The sequence below is a fragment of the Neophocaena asiaeorientalis genome, unplaced genomic scaffold, assembly GCF_003031525.2.
Source record: "Neophocaena asiaeorientalis asiaeorientalis breed wild unplaced genomic scaffold, Neophocaena_asiaeorientalis_V1.1 scaffold253, whole genome shotgun sequence".
Classification (NCBI taxonomy): domain Eukaryota; kingdom Metazoa; phylum Chordata; class Mammalia; order Artiodactyla; family Phocoenidae; genus Neophocaena; species Neophocaena asiaeorientalis.
Window position 1 is genome coordinate 4,952,605 of NW_020174553.1, and position 18,978 is coordinate 4,971,582.

Consider the following 18,978-nt stretch of genomic DNA (forward strand, 5'->3'; position numbering starts at 1 on the left):
GGGGGTGGGAAATGTAAAGGGAGATACAGGTCAGAGATCTGTTTCCTGTTTCCAAGCACTGGTTTCCTAAGACTCAATGAAGAAACAGAGATTCCATTATTGTATGGGAACTTACAAAATGCTTTGCTTCTATAATTCCTTTCCCAGCTTAAGTCTGCAGAAAGCCTGCCAATGGCCTCCTCAAGCCTGGAACGGTTCTGGGCAAAGGGTAACAAGTCCCATTTTTCCTGAGTTTAGAAAAGGTTCAGCCAGACATTCCAAACAGGCAATTTACTGCTGCAGTCGTTTTGAATTAGGTTACCTACTTGTTCCCGATTTAGGTCTTTTGGTAGTTGTACTGAAATGTGCAACCAACATACTGATGGAGTGTGTATAAACAAATTTTGGCCATAAAGATTCTTCTCATTTTTTTGCCTCCAAAACAAATAATAAAATAGGAGGAAAAAGTTTTAATCCATGAAATGTTAAGAGATCAAATAAAAATATTAAAGAAAGGCTGTGGAAGGTCACAGATAGGTCTACTGCAAAGCAGAAAGGGGACACAAATCCTGCACCCTGCTAATGGTACCTTGTAGCCCAAGGACCCTAGAATAATTGTGGGCCCCTGAAAATGGGTTTCTTAATTTATCTATAACAGGATTGAGAATGAAATAGTTTTGTCTATTCCTCAATGAAAATGGACTCATGTTTTTAAAAGAATATTAGGATAGGTTGGATGCTTTTTAAAATGTTTTGACCAAATGTTTCTCTTGTCATTTTCTTAAAACTAGAGAATTTACCTCTTAAAAGAATTTATTTCCATGTAAGTCCCCCCAACTTTTTCTCCCAGATTAAGGAATGATGAGCTCGATTCAATAGATAAAAGCTGGAGGCATCTCAAGAGGCAAAGGAAGAGAAATCATTATATTAAGTCACACTGAATGCCACTGAGTATAAAGATTATTTAAGAATGTGTAGAACGCTTAGATAAGCAGTTAGTGGGAACCACCCCTCTGATGTGTAAGATAAATGTTAATGCTTTTCTAACTACAAAATAAGATGTACCAGTCATCCCCACATCCTGAATTACAATGAAACATGAGTCCCAATTAATCTTTGTTATATGCTAAGAACAAAAACAAATGTTACAGGGTCAACAACTAGGCTGGCTTTTTCTATGCAAAACCATTTAACCTTGTCAGCACTTTTTACTACACGGGCTACTGATGGGTTTAATTACCCAAGTGGTTACTACAAAGCCAATTACCTCTGAGTTCTAGTCAGCTTTTCTGTAATCAATGAAATCAAACAAGCTTTGCTAACACTGGTGTATCTTGTTTAGTCAAGGTACTTTCGGCAAAATGATGTAAGTTTGTGGTTTCTACTCAATCTGTTGGCATTTAATAATGTGTCTCCACAGTCACTTTTCATGGAGTTGAAATATTTTGTACACTTTAGGCTCAAGTTGGACCTCCCTTCACTCTCCCTTTACCCAGTTTTTTCTCATTGTATTTATTATTTTTAGAAATTATACTATTGTATAACATAGCATTTTACAATAACATATAGTACTTTTTTGGTCAGCTCCCCCATGAAAATGTAAGCTCTGTGAGGGTAGGGACTTTGTTTTATTGATTCTATCTGTTGTACCCATAACTGTGTCTGGCACATAGAAGGCATTCGATAAATACATGTTAAATGAAGAAACCTCAGAGATTGGTTTGCCGGAATGGGTGGCCGGCAGAAATGTTCGACAGGACCTATGTACTGTAATTACACTAGGTGATAATAGGTTCACAAAACCTATTTAAGGTTATTTAAGCGATATGTGATTTAACAGATAATCACTTTGTCAACTTAAAGAAAAAGCACACAACATAAGGGTTGTGAGTTTAAGTTTTACTCAGGGTCTTATTGAGGACTATAGCCCAGGAGATAGCCAATCAATTAGCTCTGAGAAAACTGCTCCAAGGAAGTAGGGGAGTGGCCCATTTATATAAGACTTTTGGTGAGGTCATACATGCAGTCTAGCACACACCTTGGTAAAAGATTACTGTTAATCGCAAAGAATAGATATCTCAAGTTCATGATTCTAGTGCCTTCCTATGTATGGAAAGATGCAACACTCTGGGTTCATAAAATTCTTCCTGAGATATGCATCTAACTATCTAAGGAGCCTGCTTGTTTAAGCACAGAGCGCCTCCTCTGGTTTTCCATCCCGAACTCGTCTCAGGGTGCACTGCTGGTCAGTCACTGCAGTGTGTTACCACGTAACCCTAGTAGGATGAGGGGTGAGCAATGCTCGTTGATCTTATTTGTTCACAACTTACTTAAGTGATGTAAGTTTTTAGATATAAAAAAAATGGACTGGAAATTGATATTTTACTATGCTTCTGGCCCTTGGTAACCTCTTACTGTTCAAAATTCTCAGTACCATTATCTAGGAATGCTATGGAATAGATTCTGGAATTGTATTCACAAGACACAGGAGGCTAGTGTGGAACAATTTTCAAGGGATGACATTAAGGTTGTACAGCCTGTTTCAATTCTCTCTAGCCCTCCTAACGTGGTTTACTAAATTCACACACACACACACACACACACACACACACACACACACAGGGAAGCAATTTTCTCCGTACAAAGAGGAAGTCGGATAGAAAGCCTCCCATTTCCCTTCTTTTCCCACCCGCTGTGGTCCCAAAGAAATAAACTCTCCCGGGTTTAGACATGTTATTCTCAGACCTACCCAGTGACTTGATGTTTACATTCAGCTCACTCTGGGCACTAGCTGAGCTGTGCTGGCCTTCCCCTCCTAGCCCTGGGAGAACCAATGGAGACCGACTGAGCCTGAGAAAAGAGAGAAGCAATTTTCTCTGTACAAAGAGGAAGTCGGATAGAAAGCCTCCCATTTCCCTTCTTTTCCCACCCGCTGTGGTCCCAAAGAAATAAACTCTCCCGGGTTTAGACATGTTATTCTCAGACCTACCCAGTGACTTGATGTTTACATTCAGCTCACTCTGGGCACTAGCTGAGCTGTGCTGGCCTTCCCCTCCTAGCCCTGGGAGAACCAATGGAGACCGACTGAGCCTGAGAACTTCACCATGACAAGATTTCAGGTGGCACGACAGATGCAGCTTCACCCATGGTAACTAAAGTGTGTGGACAGAAATCTGCCGTGCGTGTGTGTGTGTGTGTGTGTGTGTGTGTCCCCTCCTTTGGTTCCCACCCCTCCTTCAGAGTCCCTCACAGCCACTCCACCTTGCACTGCCCCCCTCTGCCAACAGAAAGGAGCGGGGTGGGCTTACCTCTCATTGGCTTGGTTCCCATTCAGACCCCAGACAGAGGTGAAGGGGTGTCACTATATTTGACTTAACCTGATTTTACTTGCACAAGGTTAGTAAATCAGAATACCTTTCTAGTTGGGTTTTGTTGAGTGGCAGAGTTATCTTTTGAATCATGAGCATCTAAACTAAACAAACATTAGTATGGTATGGGTTTCTCTTCCAGAGGGAGAAAAACTATCTCAGAAGGAAATTCTATTTTAGGCACAGGTTGAACTCTGCTTCACCTAATTTATTCCGATCTCCAACAATTAGATCAAAACAAACTGACCTCTTAAGAAATAGTCACACAATGGTATTCATCAGCAGTGTCCATTTGCGAAAACAAGATTATACTAAAACCAGGCCACGTGCCAGAAAAAGACTCAGATTTTGTGAATGACTGTGTCATTGGCAATACACCACTATAGGCAACCACTACATGTTGTTCTCAGGACACGTCCTCAATAGCAGTGGTTCTCAACTGGGGTCAGTTTCAGCCACCGGGGCAATGTCTGCAGACATTTTTGGTTGTCACAACTGGAGGAGGGAGCAACTGGCACCTGGTGGATAGAGGCCAGGGATGCTGCTAAACATTCTCCAACGTACTGACGGGTACCAGAATATGTCACCCCAAAATACGCCACTCTGGCATAAGGATTATTTTGAGCTAAAGACAACTGAGAACGAGCAGAGGCAAGAAAAGCTTTTTAACCTCCCCTTAACTGCCTAAAAATGAAGTCTAAATTTCCCCATTTGTAAAGGAAATTTACATTTATAAAGCAAATTCCCATTTATAAAGATGTCTCTGTATCAGGAAAACATCTACACCTGGAGACAACTCTTATCATCGGAGAAACTATTACCAACAAAACAAGACAACCCTTATTTACCACGTATTTCCTCCCCTCACCTTCCTAGAACTTGCCTCCCCCTGCCCAGAAGCTGCAAACTCCCTTTTCCTTGTTTATTCTAAGATGGTATATAAATTTCGATCATCTGGCCACTTCCTAAAGTCTCATGTCTTTGTGAAACTTCTGTGCAGATGTATGTAATTAAGCTGGTTTTATTTTTCTGTCGTTAATCTGTCTTTTGTCAGCTTGATTTGCAAGCCCCAGCCACTGAACCTAGGAGGGTGTAGGAAGGAAGGTTTTTCCTCCCCACAGCACAGGACAGTCTCCAAAACAAAGATTTATGGGGCCCCAAATGTAAATAGTGCCGAGGTTGAAAACCCTGCTCTGTACTGACAGACAGAAATCAGAAGCACCAAAAGTCAGCAGGGCGTTTGGGAGTTTAGTAGCTTCAGTGATGTCAAACCAACTCTCCCTTATGGCTGTGAGTCTTGGACGTAATACGCAGAACGTTAACGTTTCAAACTGTGCTTAATAAAGTGACCCTGCAGGATCAGACAGAGGGGTTTTCTTCCTGTCCGTTCACCAGCCACAGAACTAGGAGCATTACACCACCGCTCTGCTGGTAGGACCTGTGTTTTGGTTAAAACTACACGGAAGAAGAGATCATGAAAGGTTCACTAAATCACAACGCCAGTGACCCCTATGTTAAGGGTGTTAGGAAATCAGGGGACAGAAAACTTTTTGAGTAAAGAGGCATTAGGTGGTCTGTAGGGTAGGATTAATGCCAATACGAAACAAAGGAGGACCCTCCTGGGTACAACTCCTTTCCATGTCCCCCATTTCTTGTTCGTAGGAAATAGGCTTCATTCAGCCTCCTAGACCTTCCCTGAGTTCCAAAGGGCAGATTCAAACAGTTGCTAATGCGAGAAGGGAAGGAATGCAGAAACTAAGGATGAGTTAAGAAACAATAGTGCAGTGATTAAATCGGGGTCCTGGTTCCTTCTCAAGGGATACACATAACAGTATCTTCTGCAGGAACTAAGACCGCCCCATCCAAGTGGAGGATGGTAACTTCAGGTTGAGCGCAAGATTCTTGGAGCACCGCCCTGTTACCTCACCAACAGCCAACCGGAAGAAAGTCTGCACACTCTAGAAGAAAATGAAGACTCAGACCCCCTCCCCAAATGATTCTCCCTTTAAAAACTTCCGTGGTCGAGCAGAATCTTTGGAGTTCGTTTTTGGCCACGAGTCCGCCATCTCCCCAGGTTGCTGGCCTCCTGAATAAAGCAGCTTTTCCGTTCCAACCAACACTCGTCTCTGGAGTATTGGCTTTCAAGCGGCGAGCAGCTGAACCTGAGTTTGGTAACAAACAGGCTTGATGAGAAGCAGATATAGCTGCAAATCCAGAGACTGTCCTCCCTTGAGGAGTGGGCAGGGAGGATCTGCTTGGCTCCAGTCCCAGAGTTGCTCCTACTGTAGGATTACCAACAAGTCTGAAACCTTCTCTGTAAAATGAGGGGCGAGGCCTATGCCCTGAAGGACCCCCTCCAGCTCTGTCATTCTCATTCAGTGGTTTCCTCACCACCTGCTCTGGCACACAAGGGCTCAGACAGCTCTGTAACAGGATGTCAGTGAGGTATATTTATTGATCTGAAGCAGTATTTGGTAAAGGAAATAAAGAACAAAAGGAACACATACAGGTTTGCATAAACGGGAAACCCTTTAATTTGATAACCATGCATTCAACAAACATTTATTTACTGAGCATCTCCTCTGAATAAGGTACACAAAATTCCACAATTTCATTTAAAAAAATGTTTTTACACGAGCCTGCGAAGTTCTCTGAAAGTGTATGTCCTAAGATTTGCAGCAGCTAGCATTCAATTCCACCAATGAAGCCCCTTGCTGCATTCCGCACAGGACAGATGGGTCTCCACCGGCTCTCTCTCTCTCTCTCTCTGTCTCCAGGTGGTGCTGACACAGCACATATTTGAATACTCCTCTCGGTGGGAAACAGAGATGTAAATTCTACACTCATCTCTCATCCTGCTACTATGACTTTCTTCACAGCCTTGGTTTTTCAAAGGTTTCAAGTTAACTCTTCTCTTAGAGAATAGATGCAGGCAGGTAAACTCAAAACTGCGATGCCCTGTTCTCATTCTGTAGCTGGGTTCTTGTCTCTGTAATTGTTGCCCACTGGGCCGACGGCTGGCTGCCGGTGCGCCCCGTGCTGTGGAGAGGAATGTGTCAGCTCCCGCAGTTACATCTTCAAAAAGGCCACCTGGAAAAGGAAGAAAAACCCACAGTGCTTTCCTTATATAATGTGATGAAATGGCTGAGTACACATCAAACCTGAATCAGGTAAGTCTGCTCGGTAAGGATGCTCACAGGTCTACAAAGAAAAAACGACTCTTAGTCGGGCCAGACATTGCCATTTCACAGCAGGAGCAGATCAGTCCTTTTTTAATGAACCATACAGTAGTTAAAATAATTCACATGCATTTTAAAGGAAAAAAAGAAGTTTAAATTGACACTCAAGTTGTATTGCCGTGAAGTAATCCAGTTCTCTTTCCCATTGGTTCAAACGGCTGCTTTGGATCTTCCATGAGCATTATTCCAAATCCCGAAGACTCCTGGGCAATTCCAGTTTCTCATTACGACTGGTAATTATACCAGTCTCTCTTCGGGTCATGCCAATGCTTTTAATTGCATCATATTTATTGGGCTTGCCAGCAGCAATTTATCTTAAAACTCGGTTGTTTTAAAACATTTTAATTCATACAGGCTTAGCTACAAAATACTTTCAGACTATTTAATAAGGTCCAGATCAAATGCATCGAATTTCTCAAGAGTTTTAGCTAAAGGAGAAACAAACGTAATAAAGTCAATCATAAACACTTAGAAAATTCTAGCTCAGGGTTCAGGGGTGATAATAAATTGGGAAGGTGCCAGCATCAGGAAGAAAGTGGAATGTAGGTCAGGGATAAAGATGGAGAAACACGGGGCAGTTAGAAAGCTCGTCCCAGGCCTTTTCTGGGGGGAAAGAGTGAGCAGCAGAAGCGGAACATTGTACTCTTGGACATTTGGTACGTAAGTCCCCAAACGCAGTTGAAGGAGGTATGTATTTAATGATCCCTGTTAAGGGGATAGGAAAAGTGAAGAGTCGTGCAGGGCAAAAGCCATCTGCTTTATGCTGAGTAATTCAGAAGGATGTTACTCTTCATACAGCGCTGGTGAGAAAGGCCCCTGCTGAGTTTCCATATCAACTTCCCGCTGAGTTTTCACATCAAGTTCTGCAATGAGAACAAAGTTGAAGGAGCAGGCACAGAAGAGAGGTTAAGATTCCTAAACAAAACATAAACATGGAATGCGGAGGGGACAAGATAGGAGAGTAGAAGGATGTGAGCTCACCCCTTCTTTTGGACAACGGATGCAAACCTCAAGGGCTTATTGTGAAGAGTAAATGAGAGAATACTTATGAAAATACTTGTGTTTCCCTCCCTGACCTCTCAGATGACAGACATTAGGAGCCCATGAATATTCTGATGAGAAGGGGCTGTTGAAGACAGACCAGCTGGGCCCTTTAGGGAATGATCACAGAATCCCAGGGAAGGGGACTTCGGGGCTCACTGAGTCTGACTTCTCGCTCACGGTGGTTAGCATCCCCGTGGGGACATCCTGCTTCTTCAAGAACAGTTTACAGGGAGATTCCCAAGATGCCAATACCACTGCTGATACTCAGAGACACAAAGACGATGGATAAAACCCAGTTATCTCTTTTTGAATTCTGAAAACTGCTGTGTCATGGAGTATTCCAACCAGGAACTACTTAGAATAACTGATGATGATAAATGTCATCATAAAAATGGTTAAGAACTTTGGCTCTGTAACCATACAGACCAGTGGTTCTCTACTTGGGACAATTTCACCCACCAGGGGTCATTTGGTAGTGTCTGGAGATTTTTTTTTTTTTTGTCACAGCATGTGGGATCTTAGTTCCCAGACCAGGGATCGAACCCAAGCCCCCTGAAGCGGAAGCCCGGAGTCCCAACCACTGGACTGCCAGGGGAGTCCCTGGAGATATTTTTGGTTGGCACAACTTGGGGGATGCTAATGGCATCTAGTGGGTAGAGAGGTAGGGACGCTGCTAAACATCCAATTATGTGCAGGACAGCTCCCCATAAGAAAGAACTAACAGCCTCAAAACGTTAACACTGCCAGTGTTTGAAAATGCTGAAATTTAGAATTAGATCTCTCTGTGACCTTTGACAAGCTTGTTAACCTCTCTCAGCCCTTCCTTGTCTGCAAAATGGGAATTATAACAGGACCTACCTGAAACCTGTAAAACACTTTCCTATTTTAACACTTTTCAATCCTCAGCACAGTCTGGTGATTTAGGTAACGCAGGCATTCGAAACTTTGTTTTACAAATGAAGAAACAGAAGCTCAGAAAAACTAAGTGGCTCTCTCAGGATGCAAAGCTAGTAAGTGGCAATGATGGTTTTAGGAAGAAATTTTGATTTCTAATCCATGCTTTTTCCCCTGGTAAGTTTACAGATAGACGATCGAGATAAAACTGCACAGGTTGGGGGACTTTTAATCCTCATTATTGTCTCAAATAGGAAAGATTTATTTTCTTTTGCATGCCTGTGAATATGGACACAAGATGGAGAAAACTACATGAGGCAGAGCTCATTAAAACAAATAATGCAAAATGGAGTCCTCATCAAAAAAGAAAAAAAATTTAATTTGACCTAATATGTCTTTTCTTTTTTTCCATCGTTCTTTTTTATAGTGCCGCCTGCCAAGGACACTATGTGTTTTGCAGGACTTAATAACAAGAAACTGCAATCATCCTTGGGAACAGGTACCGTACGATGCATTTTAGCTTCTTTTTATTTAAAACACTGTGAGTTAACATATTTCAGATGTTGATTTTGTGTTCCCTAGCTTTTGTCCATGACAGGAAAAATTGCTTTCCCTAACTGCCATTTATTTTAAGACAGGATAATTTTATTTTGTTCTACTACACTGAGAAAAATCTCTGTATTTCATCTTTTTAGTTTTATTCCCCAAAGTGAGAAGTTTTAAAGCTTTGCAGAGTCTATGAGTACAGCTACAGCTTCAGGCTCCATTGTTACATTCCTGGAATATATAGTTACAAAAGTATAAATAATTATTAGAAACCAGGGAAGACAGGACTCTGGAGTTGGCTGTAACATTTGACTCTCCCTGTTCTCTCCTCCTGGATTTGGACACTTGGGAAAGGAAAAGGGGAGAGAGAATGAAAATGTCTAAAAATAATGCCTCTGCTTTGAGTCACCATCTAAAAACAATCTTCTTAAACTACCATAAACAGGGCCAGGCTGCTGTAATAGCGGACCAAATGTTCAGTTTATAATGCTTCTGTACAATTGCGTAAATATGTTAAACACTTTTGAATGTTCTTGTTATCTTAGTTAACAAAATTATACTATGAAATTCTATTTCTCAACATAGAGCTGGAATTTCAATCAATAAAAAGACATGCTGTCAAGGCAGACTGCACAAGATAAAATTAACATTAAAAAAAACCCTACATAAATGCTTTGAGGTGCACTAAACAAGACAGATAAAACTGTACAATACTGGAAACTGTGAGTTTCATAATAATTGTGAGCTTTAGAAAAGTCTCTTTAGAATAAGTAGCATAGCCATACACAAATGTTCCTTTTAAAGGGTACTGGAGACTTAAAAAAATAAATATGTAAAACTATTCCTTAAATATATATTTTTGTCTAGGTACGGCTCCTGTTCAAAGTTATGTCTGGAATAAATGTTATGGCATGGAAAAAAAGTTTATACTTTACATTACAAAATCCAGTTTCTAGGCTCAAACTTCATTGACAAAATAAAATATACAATATAAATGTAAATATAAAAATAATAAAAGAAAATGACCTTTTCAAGCATATTATTTGTTTCGAGTCTTAAATCACAATGGGGTACAAACCATTTACTAACTCACTAATTCAGCATCAATCAGGCCTGTGCTGATGACACCTGGACTCCACTCTTTGTGCTGAATAAACAGTATAAGATTGTCCTCTCTCTGGGCTGGCAGGCTGTCTTCATTCACTCGATTCATTCGATGATTAAGTACCATCTATGTGCCTGTGACTGTCCAGTCACAGACCACAGTGAGAAGGCATTCCCTCGTGGCACTAACATGCGAGTGGGGGAGAGTCAAGTCATGAGATGATTCTAATAGGTTGGAATAAGTCTAAGACGGACGCCTAACGCCTGCTGGCAGAAAAAGGATCATTCTTGGGTTATGAAAGGAAGTGCGGTTTCTGAAGCAGTAGCCCGAACAAGGCAGTTATTACTCCAATTATGAATAGTGTGTTGGCAAGGAGAGACAATAAAACCTGGCATGGCACTGAGTGCGATATACTTTGTTCCCACTGAAAGATGCTGGCTTTGCTAAAGGAACTACTAGCAAACAGGAAGGATGGAACAAAGGACCAAAGATGTGAGAAGCAATACAATGAGGAAGAAGACCTTATCCCACTAAAATGACAACGCCTGTGTGGACGCTGTCCACACACTTATATGTGGACAGAAATACTAGACCAAGGAAACACCAGCGCGGCCTTCCAACTCGAATTCTGTAAAAGCCTTTAGAAAGTGGGAAAAAAGCAAATAGGATCAGTGTCTTTAAAGGGATTTAAACCCTTACCTTGTATTTTATTTAGGCCATGGATGCACTAGGATAATTTATAGGTCAATCAAAAGCTTGTGATTTTCATCTAGCGGGAACCAGTGAAGCAAAGCACAGCTGTGCTTTCTAGCGGAGGGCAGCGTGTGAAGTACCAGAAGACATAGATGTGAGTGGGGTAAAGACGACCGATGCCTCTTCCTCTCCAGATGGGGCTGGACACATGGACAAAAGCAGCAATTCCTGGGTCCTGAGCCTATTCTTCAACAAAGCAAGAAAGTTCTGGATGTAAGCTTCTCAGCACCTCTTTCAGAGTAAGGGCGTTGTGGAAGCATTGCTGGTGTTGGATGGTGCTATTACAACAGCACTGTGGTGAACAAGCCCTCCTGATGCAGTTGCCGAAGCTCCTGGTTATATAAGGCAAGCCCACCAAACTTGCTAATGATAGCAAGCCCATGGGGCAAACATTATATGACAACAGTCTTTAGGTGTTACATAAAAATATATTTTCTCAAGCACAAAACATACTTGTTAAAGGAAATTCTATGATGCCAATATGGGTGGGTGTTAAAATGTATAACATTAAACAGTACCACCACAATAAATACACTGTCACTCATAAATCAGAAAGTCCTTTTAGTTTCTCATTCCTATGGGAACGTACACGAGGGAACGTGGCAGAAAGGCAGCGGTACCACTGCAGCTCTGGACAGGAGTGGTGTCATGAAAATCACCACTGCACTGCCCTACCGGCAACATGCCTCTGATCAAACAAGTTTATTCAGAAACGGAGTCACTAGAGTCCAGAAATGGAGTGTTTTCCTACAGTATCAATTCATTGACATTTTTAGTAGCAAAACCATTTCAACAAATAATATTTCAAGGAAGCCATGCTCACTCTGATCCGTCATAATGTTGAGAAGCATGGGTGTTGAAGAAGACAATGTACTTGGGACAGCAGTAGAGGTAGAAATTCCAGGAGGGGACACGAACCCACGTGGGGGACAAAAGAGCTTTCCACAGCAGAGAGCTGGTTTCTGGCATCTAAATAGGTTTATCTCAGTGATATTTTAAAATTCCTATTTTAGCTGTATATATTAATTTTTCTAACAGAGACGCAACCAAAGGAGAGACTAGCCTCATCCGTGTAAAACACTTTCCAACCCGCTCTCAAGGAGGGAGGAGGCACTAGCTTGGGAGGCTGTGGCTGTGGATCCCACTACTGAACAGTGGAAAAGCTCTGTGGAAACATCACGCAGGCAGTGATGAGATGCCGTAACGAGCGTTCCTGGGGCCGGGACTATTCAGGCACATAAGTGCAGAATTCTGTCAAGTAAGGAGAACGGCACAAAGTGAGCTCCCACACTTTTTCGGGAAAGGGCTAAGGAAGGTCGTAGCTGCCTCTGTAAACCCTCCTGGACAATTTTATCTCATACCTGAAGAGCCTTATTTGTGTTGGTTGGTATTCAACAAGTTCTTAACTGTAATGATTAAAACTTAGAGAAATCAAGACTTGTATTGCTCATCATAATTTTTCGTTTTCATAACTGATCTATAAATATATTAGGTACAGATGAAATTAGAAACGCACAGAAAGAGGAAAATAAAATTTTTGCAACTTCATTATTCAGAGTAACTACTATTAAGTGTTTTGGATGTATCTTTCTAGATTTACTTTCTATGTATAACTGGACATTTCTGCATATGCTGTTTTGTAATATGTAGCTTCTTTTTAACTTAATGATATATTGTGGTAATCTTCCCATGACAGTGAATATTCTTCTATGACATTTTTAATGACTGTATTATATTCTGCTATATAGCTGGGTCACTTAAAAAAAATAAAAAAGGATAAATGCATAAATTATTCCACCAGAAAGCAAACTTGAGGGTTTTTTGGGGGGTGTTGGGGGGGTGTGGATAAGTGAGGGGATGTTACTAACTGTTGGGCCCAGAGGACTTTGGCATAATCTGGCCTGAGTCCTCAAGGTGTCATCTCTGGACCAGACTTTTTTTTTTTTTTTTAAATACAGGCAAATCTAATGTTTATTTTAGTCAATTCAGGCAGTCAATAATATGTATTCAACAGTCCTTAATACTAGGAATTCTGAGAAACTATAAAAAGCAATACATTTAACCAAATAACCAGAGTCATTTGTTTCTTTCAAGAAACTTAAATTTTTAACCTAATGATGAAGATATTATAGAGACAACTAGGTACACATGCAAACAATGGAACTATTACCCAGTGTTTACTAATAATATTGTCCCTGAGGTCTTTGTCAAAGGCTGTTAAGAATGAAGATTCGCTCTTTTTTCACTTCCGTTCATTCATTTAAACAGCATTTATTATTACCTGACATAAATCTCTTGTAAATGGGCAAATATGCCATGCATTATAATTCCTTTGTTCGTTCAAACATATGTTGAGACCCAGACACTAGGGCAAATACAAAATAAAGTAAGCTCTATTCCATTGGACCAGACTTAATGGCATCTCCTGGGAACTCGTAAGTCACTCAAATCCTCCATTCTAGACCTGCTCAACCAGAAACTCTAGGGGCGGGGCCCAGCAACTGGTATCCTGTAGGTCCTCCAGGTGATTCTGATAAGCGCTAGAGTTGGAAAGCATTTTACCCAGCTGAGCCATCTTAGAGAGGTAACTGATGTATTTACAGCGGCACAGCTAATTAGAGGAAGGACTCATACACAGTTCTTCTAACTCCTAATCCAGTGCCTTCATTTCTGGCCACTGCAAAATGAAGACGCTGGTCTAGGGTATCCAAGAGTCCTTTAAAACAAACTTTTTTTTTTCTAGAAGACAACAAGATTGTCAAAACAAGGGAGAAAGAAACAAATTATGTCTAGACCAGTATCTTGATATTGATATAGATCGGGCCCAACATCTACAAAAGGAGGACTGAGTTCTTTTTGTTAGCTATCTAGAGACTGAAGGGGCCAAATCTCTCAAACTGACCCACTGTGTAAAGCTAGTCTAGTAAGAGTTGAGAGAATGGCTTTTTGGGGGGTGGGGTGGGGTGGGAGGGAAGAGCTTCTGATATGCCCTGATATAGTTTTCTTTTCTAAATCTACTTAACATGGGCATCTTTAGCAAACTTATTTGGTTCAGGTAAAGAAAACTGTCACAAATTTGACTTCAGAATAAGCTGGTAAAGAAGATATCTCCCATACATTGCTTGGAGTATGCCTATAAGACAGGATAGACATTCTAGAAAACAGTCTGGCAGTCTTTAAAAACTAAACATGTACATAATTACTGTATGACCCAGCAACTGCAGTCTTGGACCTTTATCCCAGAGAAATGAAAACTTTATGTTCACACAAACAGCTTTACGTGAATGTTCATGGCAGCATCATTTTAAGAGCCCAAACCTGGAATCAGCCCAGATGAATGCTTAAGGGTGGTACATCCACACTGTGGATGCCTGCTCCACACTGACAAGCAGCGAACTGTTGACACATGCAACAACCTGGAAGATTCATCAGGGAGTTACGCTAGGCTCAAAAGGTTACGTACGTACTGTAAAGTTCCATGTATACAACATTTTTGAAATGACAAAATTTCACAAACAGAGGACAAGGTAGTGGTTACCAGGGGTTGGGGATGGTGAGAGGAGGGAGGGTGTGATTATAAAAGGACAACAGGAGGGATCCTGGTGCCAACGGAACTGTTCAGTGTCCTGACTGTGGTGGATGCACAAAGAGACCCAGGTATACAATTACACGGAATGTCATACACTCGCACACACATACGCAAAGGAGTACAAATACAACCAGGGAAATCTGAGTAAGATGGGAGGACTGCACCATGTCGATACCCCAGTATCATAGTTCTGTAAAATGTTACCACTGGGGGAAACTGGGCAACGTGTGCAAGTGATCTTTCAAACTCTTTCTTACAGCTACGAGTGACTCTACCATTCTTTCACTAAAAATTTCGACTAAAATAATGCCACAATACTTTGCAAATGACCTTGTCTAGCTTACTCCAATCCAGTTACCTAGAGTGTCGCTCTGAGATGCATTATTCAAAGTCTTGTTCACACTGATGTTATGGTTAATATATCACTGTGATCCCATTTTCCTCAGTGGAATGACCTGAGTAAGCTGATAGGTTAATTTTGGAATGAGTCCCGAAGCAGACGGCTACAGTGAGACACAACACCGTTATATTTAACACGGGTTGGGCTGACAGTCTGGCATTAAATGCTTAGGTTACACACCTGAAATCTTACGTTGTATATGAAGTACTTATTCTAAATAGTCCACTAAGCACAATTTTTTGTTTTTTTTATTGCCCTGGGGTAAATAATGAGAAAAAATTCTGGCATTTTTAAAACCCAGAATTGCTATAACAAATTTCCCAGACACATAAGAGGCACTGGACAAATATTTTTTTCAGACTGAATACATTAGATTATAACTCTAATTTTAATCTTAAAATTAACAGTATCTTACAAAAGATTTGGAGAAAGAGGAAAACAGAGAGCGTCTGTTTGTTTCTTGTAATTTGGTTAACTGTGAATTCACGTCCTTTTTTTTTAACCTACCAACGGAGACTTAATTTTTTTAATAGTTTGTATAAGCCCTTTAGTAAATGTTAATGTTTTTTATGCAGTGAAGAAATTAAGTGCATTATTTTTTTCCTGTTTCCCCAAAGACTCTAATATTATTATTATGTGGGTCTATTTCCATATGGTTTTAAGATGCATTTTTCTCATATTGATTATCACATGTGCATATTTTTTATATCATAATAAACATATTTAGGTGCTGCTCAGTAAGTCTTTTTTTTATTTAATTTAATTTTTTTTTTTTTTTGGCGGTATGCGGGCCTCTCACTGTTGTGGCCTCTCCCCTTGCGGAGCACAGGCTCCGGACATGCAGGCTCAGCGGCCATGGCTCACGGGCCCAGCCACTCCGCGGCATGTGGGATCCTCCCGGACCGCGGCACGAACCCGCGTCCCCTGCATCAGCAGGCGGACTCTCAACCACTGCGCCACCAGGGAAGCCCCTCAGTAAGTCTTTATTCTTATTTTAATAGCTGCAAAACAGTCCATCATAACAATCTATTACAAATTTAAGTTGTTCCCAGGTTTGTTAATATCAAAAGTAATAATGGGGCTTCCCTGGTGGCGTAGTGGTTGGGAATCCGCCTGCCGATGCGGGGGACACGGGTTCGCGCCCCGGTCCGGGAAGATCCCACATGGCGCGGAGCGGCTGGGCCCATGAGCCATGGCCGCTGAGCCTGCGCGTCCGGAGCCTGTGCTCCGCAACGGGAGAGGCCACGACACTGAGAGGCCCACGTACCGCCAAAAAAAAAAGTAATAATGAAGTAGTTACTATTGTGTTTATAATTTTTTTCAATTTTTAGAATATTCCCTTAGGATAGAGTCCCAGAAATGGGATTATTAGATTGAAATGTATGAGTATTAATCTAATTTGATACATATTTTTTCCAATGAGCTGTACCGACTGGTAATGCCACCAGCATCCTATCTTTTTTTAAAAAAATTAGTACTGATTTAATAAAAGGAAATGACATCTCATGCTTTTTGAATTTATTTAACTGCTATGAGTTTAAACATCCTCCCAAACGTTTGTTTAATAACATTCTCCCAAACGTTTGTTTAATAAACATTCTCCCAAACGTTTGTTTCTTGTAATTCGGTTAATCGTGAATTCACATCCTTTTTTTAAACCTACCAACAGGGGGCTTAATGTTTTTAATAGTTTGTATAAGCCCTTTAGTAAATGTTAATATGTTTTCTATGCAGTGAAGAAATTAAGTGCCAGGCAGCATCCCATTAAATCTTTATAAAATCCACTTGAATTAAATATCTAATTTAATTGTTCTGGATTATAAATGAGGAACTGAGGTTCAGAGAAGCTGAGGAACTTCTGCTCACCGCTATAAGCTAGCAACAAGGCTGGGTGTGCAATCGGGTCTTTGTTTCCAAGCCTAGTATTCATTCCATCATCAAAGCTCCCTTCCATCTAATTATGGTGAGAGATAATTGCAAGTAACTTTAGTTGAAGAAAGAATCCATTATATTCCAATTTTAAAACAGATTTAGTAGCAGTTGAAATGATGCAGTCGCTCTTATTTGTTAAGCAGAAAGCAGATTACTTCTTTATGGTTAGATGTAAGGAGGAGAAAGAAAAAGACAGAAGAGCAAATTCAAGCCCTTCTTGTAAAAAGAAAGTAATTCCTTGATTCGAAGAGAAAGCTTCCGGCAAGTGAGGAGAGCCTGCAGGATAAATGAGAAATCAGCCTGAAACCTCAGAAAGGAATTTTTGTCTGTAAGTTTAGCAAGCAGGATAAGTTAACATTGGCATAGTTTAGTCAGTTCAGTAGAAAAGATTATGACTTGGAATAATCAAACAACAGTTAAGGTCTAGTGAGAAATGGATCACATAGGAACCAGATGCTTATTTTCTTTAGCCACTAACTCCTTAGACATTACTTTGAAAATATAATATTAAAGAGACATGAATCTTTAAAAAGGAAAGCATGCTAATATATCCGTTTTTAAATAAATACCATTTATTTCTTAAGCCTGTTATTTGGAGTTGCTGGAAATAAACAGGGCTTATAAAACTGTCATTTATTTGTTTTAAAGGAGGAGCATGAGGATGTTATAACTACAAAATGAAACAATAGTAAATGTGTGCGGAAGGCAGCACACTGAAGAGGACAATGCTTGGTGATTTTTTTGCTTGGAAAGTAAAGAGGGGCTCTTGTATATAGAACTGTTGGTGGAGCGTCTCCAGGTCAAGAACAGCTCAGTGTATGGGAACAGAAAAGGGTACATACTCATCAAGGGCTCCCAGGGTTCAAAGTGGTAAGTTTTACACCTGCCATTCTAAGCTCCACGAGAAGCCAGAGGAAATTAGGTGGACACGAGGAGAGTGCAGACTGGTGAAGTCTAACAGATGTGGAAAGCTGGAGATAGAGTATATGAAGCTGAGAAGTAAAGACAGATTGGTGTGAGAAGGTGGTACTCTGTACAGAGAGCAAAGATTCAGACCAAGGGAAAGATGAGACTGAATCCCTTCCCTGACTCCTCCAAGCTGAGAGCCTCCTCTCCCTCCAGTTCTGCCCACCGGTGGCCGTGGGGACTAGTGGCAAAGGACATCAATGGCCTGGCAGGCCCTGCAATGGACAAGATCCTCAAAAACTGAAAGAGACGATTATTATTATTATAACTAGACGTTAATGTTTTATGTATTTTAAATATTGCTACAGATGCTGTTCATGAATAAATTCATGCTTCTTTAATTATTTTTAAAGGAAGAGGCACAATTGGCTGATTGTGTATAAAAAACCTCCAAGGCTTACATAAGGCTTTCTCTCGCTTATACTATCCTATGACAATAGTATCTACCAGGGACAGGGACTGACATTGCACACATTACGTCTGAAGAAAAAACTGCAAACCTATGATGTCTGCACACGGAAGAATGTAGATGGCTTAGTGTAAAATATCACCAGCTACTAGAAAAATAACTCCGAGCCCAGAGGCCACTGACAGGATTGTGTAGAGAGGGTGTGTGTAACGGAAAGCACTCCAAGTGGTTCAAACCAGCACATCCTTGGTTAGAGACATAATTCATTCCATAGAAATTCAGTTCTGAACCCAGGATTATTGACTAAGCCATGGGTCTTTACTACATGAAACCATCTGGCTGAATTTACCAATAATTAGGCTTCTCCCCAAAATATCCGATTTATAACGTTAACTAGAAAGAAGAGTCTGACTGATTATTCATCGAGGCACTCTGTAAAGCAGCGGGAGTGAATGGATGGACCTAAACACGACTTATAACCACTCATCATTAGTGTATTACAACGTGGACTGGACTTTCCTGGCTTCTGGGGCATTGACTACTTGGAGATGACGAATGCTGAACTATATTTTGTTGGGAAATACCAGTAACCTTTAAAATCAGCTAACTGCCTTCAAATGCTGGCCTTCAGAGTTCACTACGAGTTCACCATGCCAGCTTCCCACAGAAATGCATGTTCTATGAGATGGTATCACAGATTGCCTGAAGAACTTGCATACTTCAGCATACTTCAATCAAGTAACAGCTGGCACAA

The 18,978-nt window shown here is 40.9% G+C and overlaps 1 protein-coding gene and 1 pseudogene across 1 annotated transcript in view; both read right to left on the reverse strand.

Moving 5' to 3' along the window:
• Positions 1 to 5,857: 5,857 nt before the first annotated feature.
• The window catches only part of UBE3D (ubiquitin protein ligase E3D), a 154,801-nt gene continuing 141,680 nt past the window's right edge, over positions 5,858 to 18,978 (reverse strand). The window contains exon 10 of the mRNA XM_024757429.1: positions 5,858 to 6,437. Coding sequence (XP_024613197.1) covers positions 6,417 to 6,437 — 21 coding nt within the window. The 3' untranslated portion in view covers positions 5,858 to 6,416. The remainder of the gene's footprint in view (positions 6,438 to 18,978) is intronic.
• The window catches only part of LOC112407942 (cytosol aminopeptidase-like), a 37,752-nt pseudogene continuing 30,878 nt past the window's right edge, over positions 12,105 to 18,978 (reverse strand).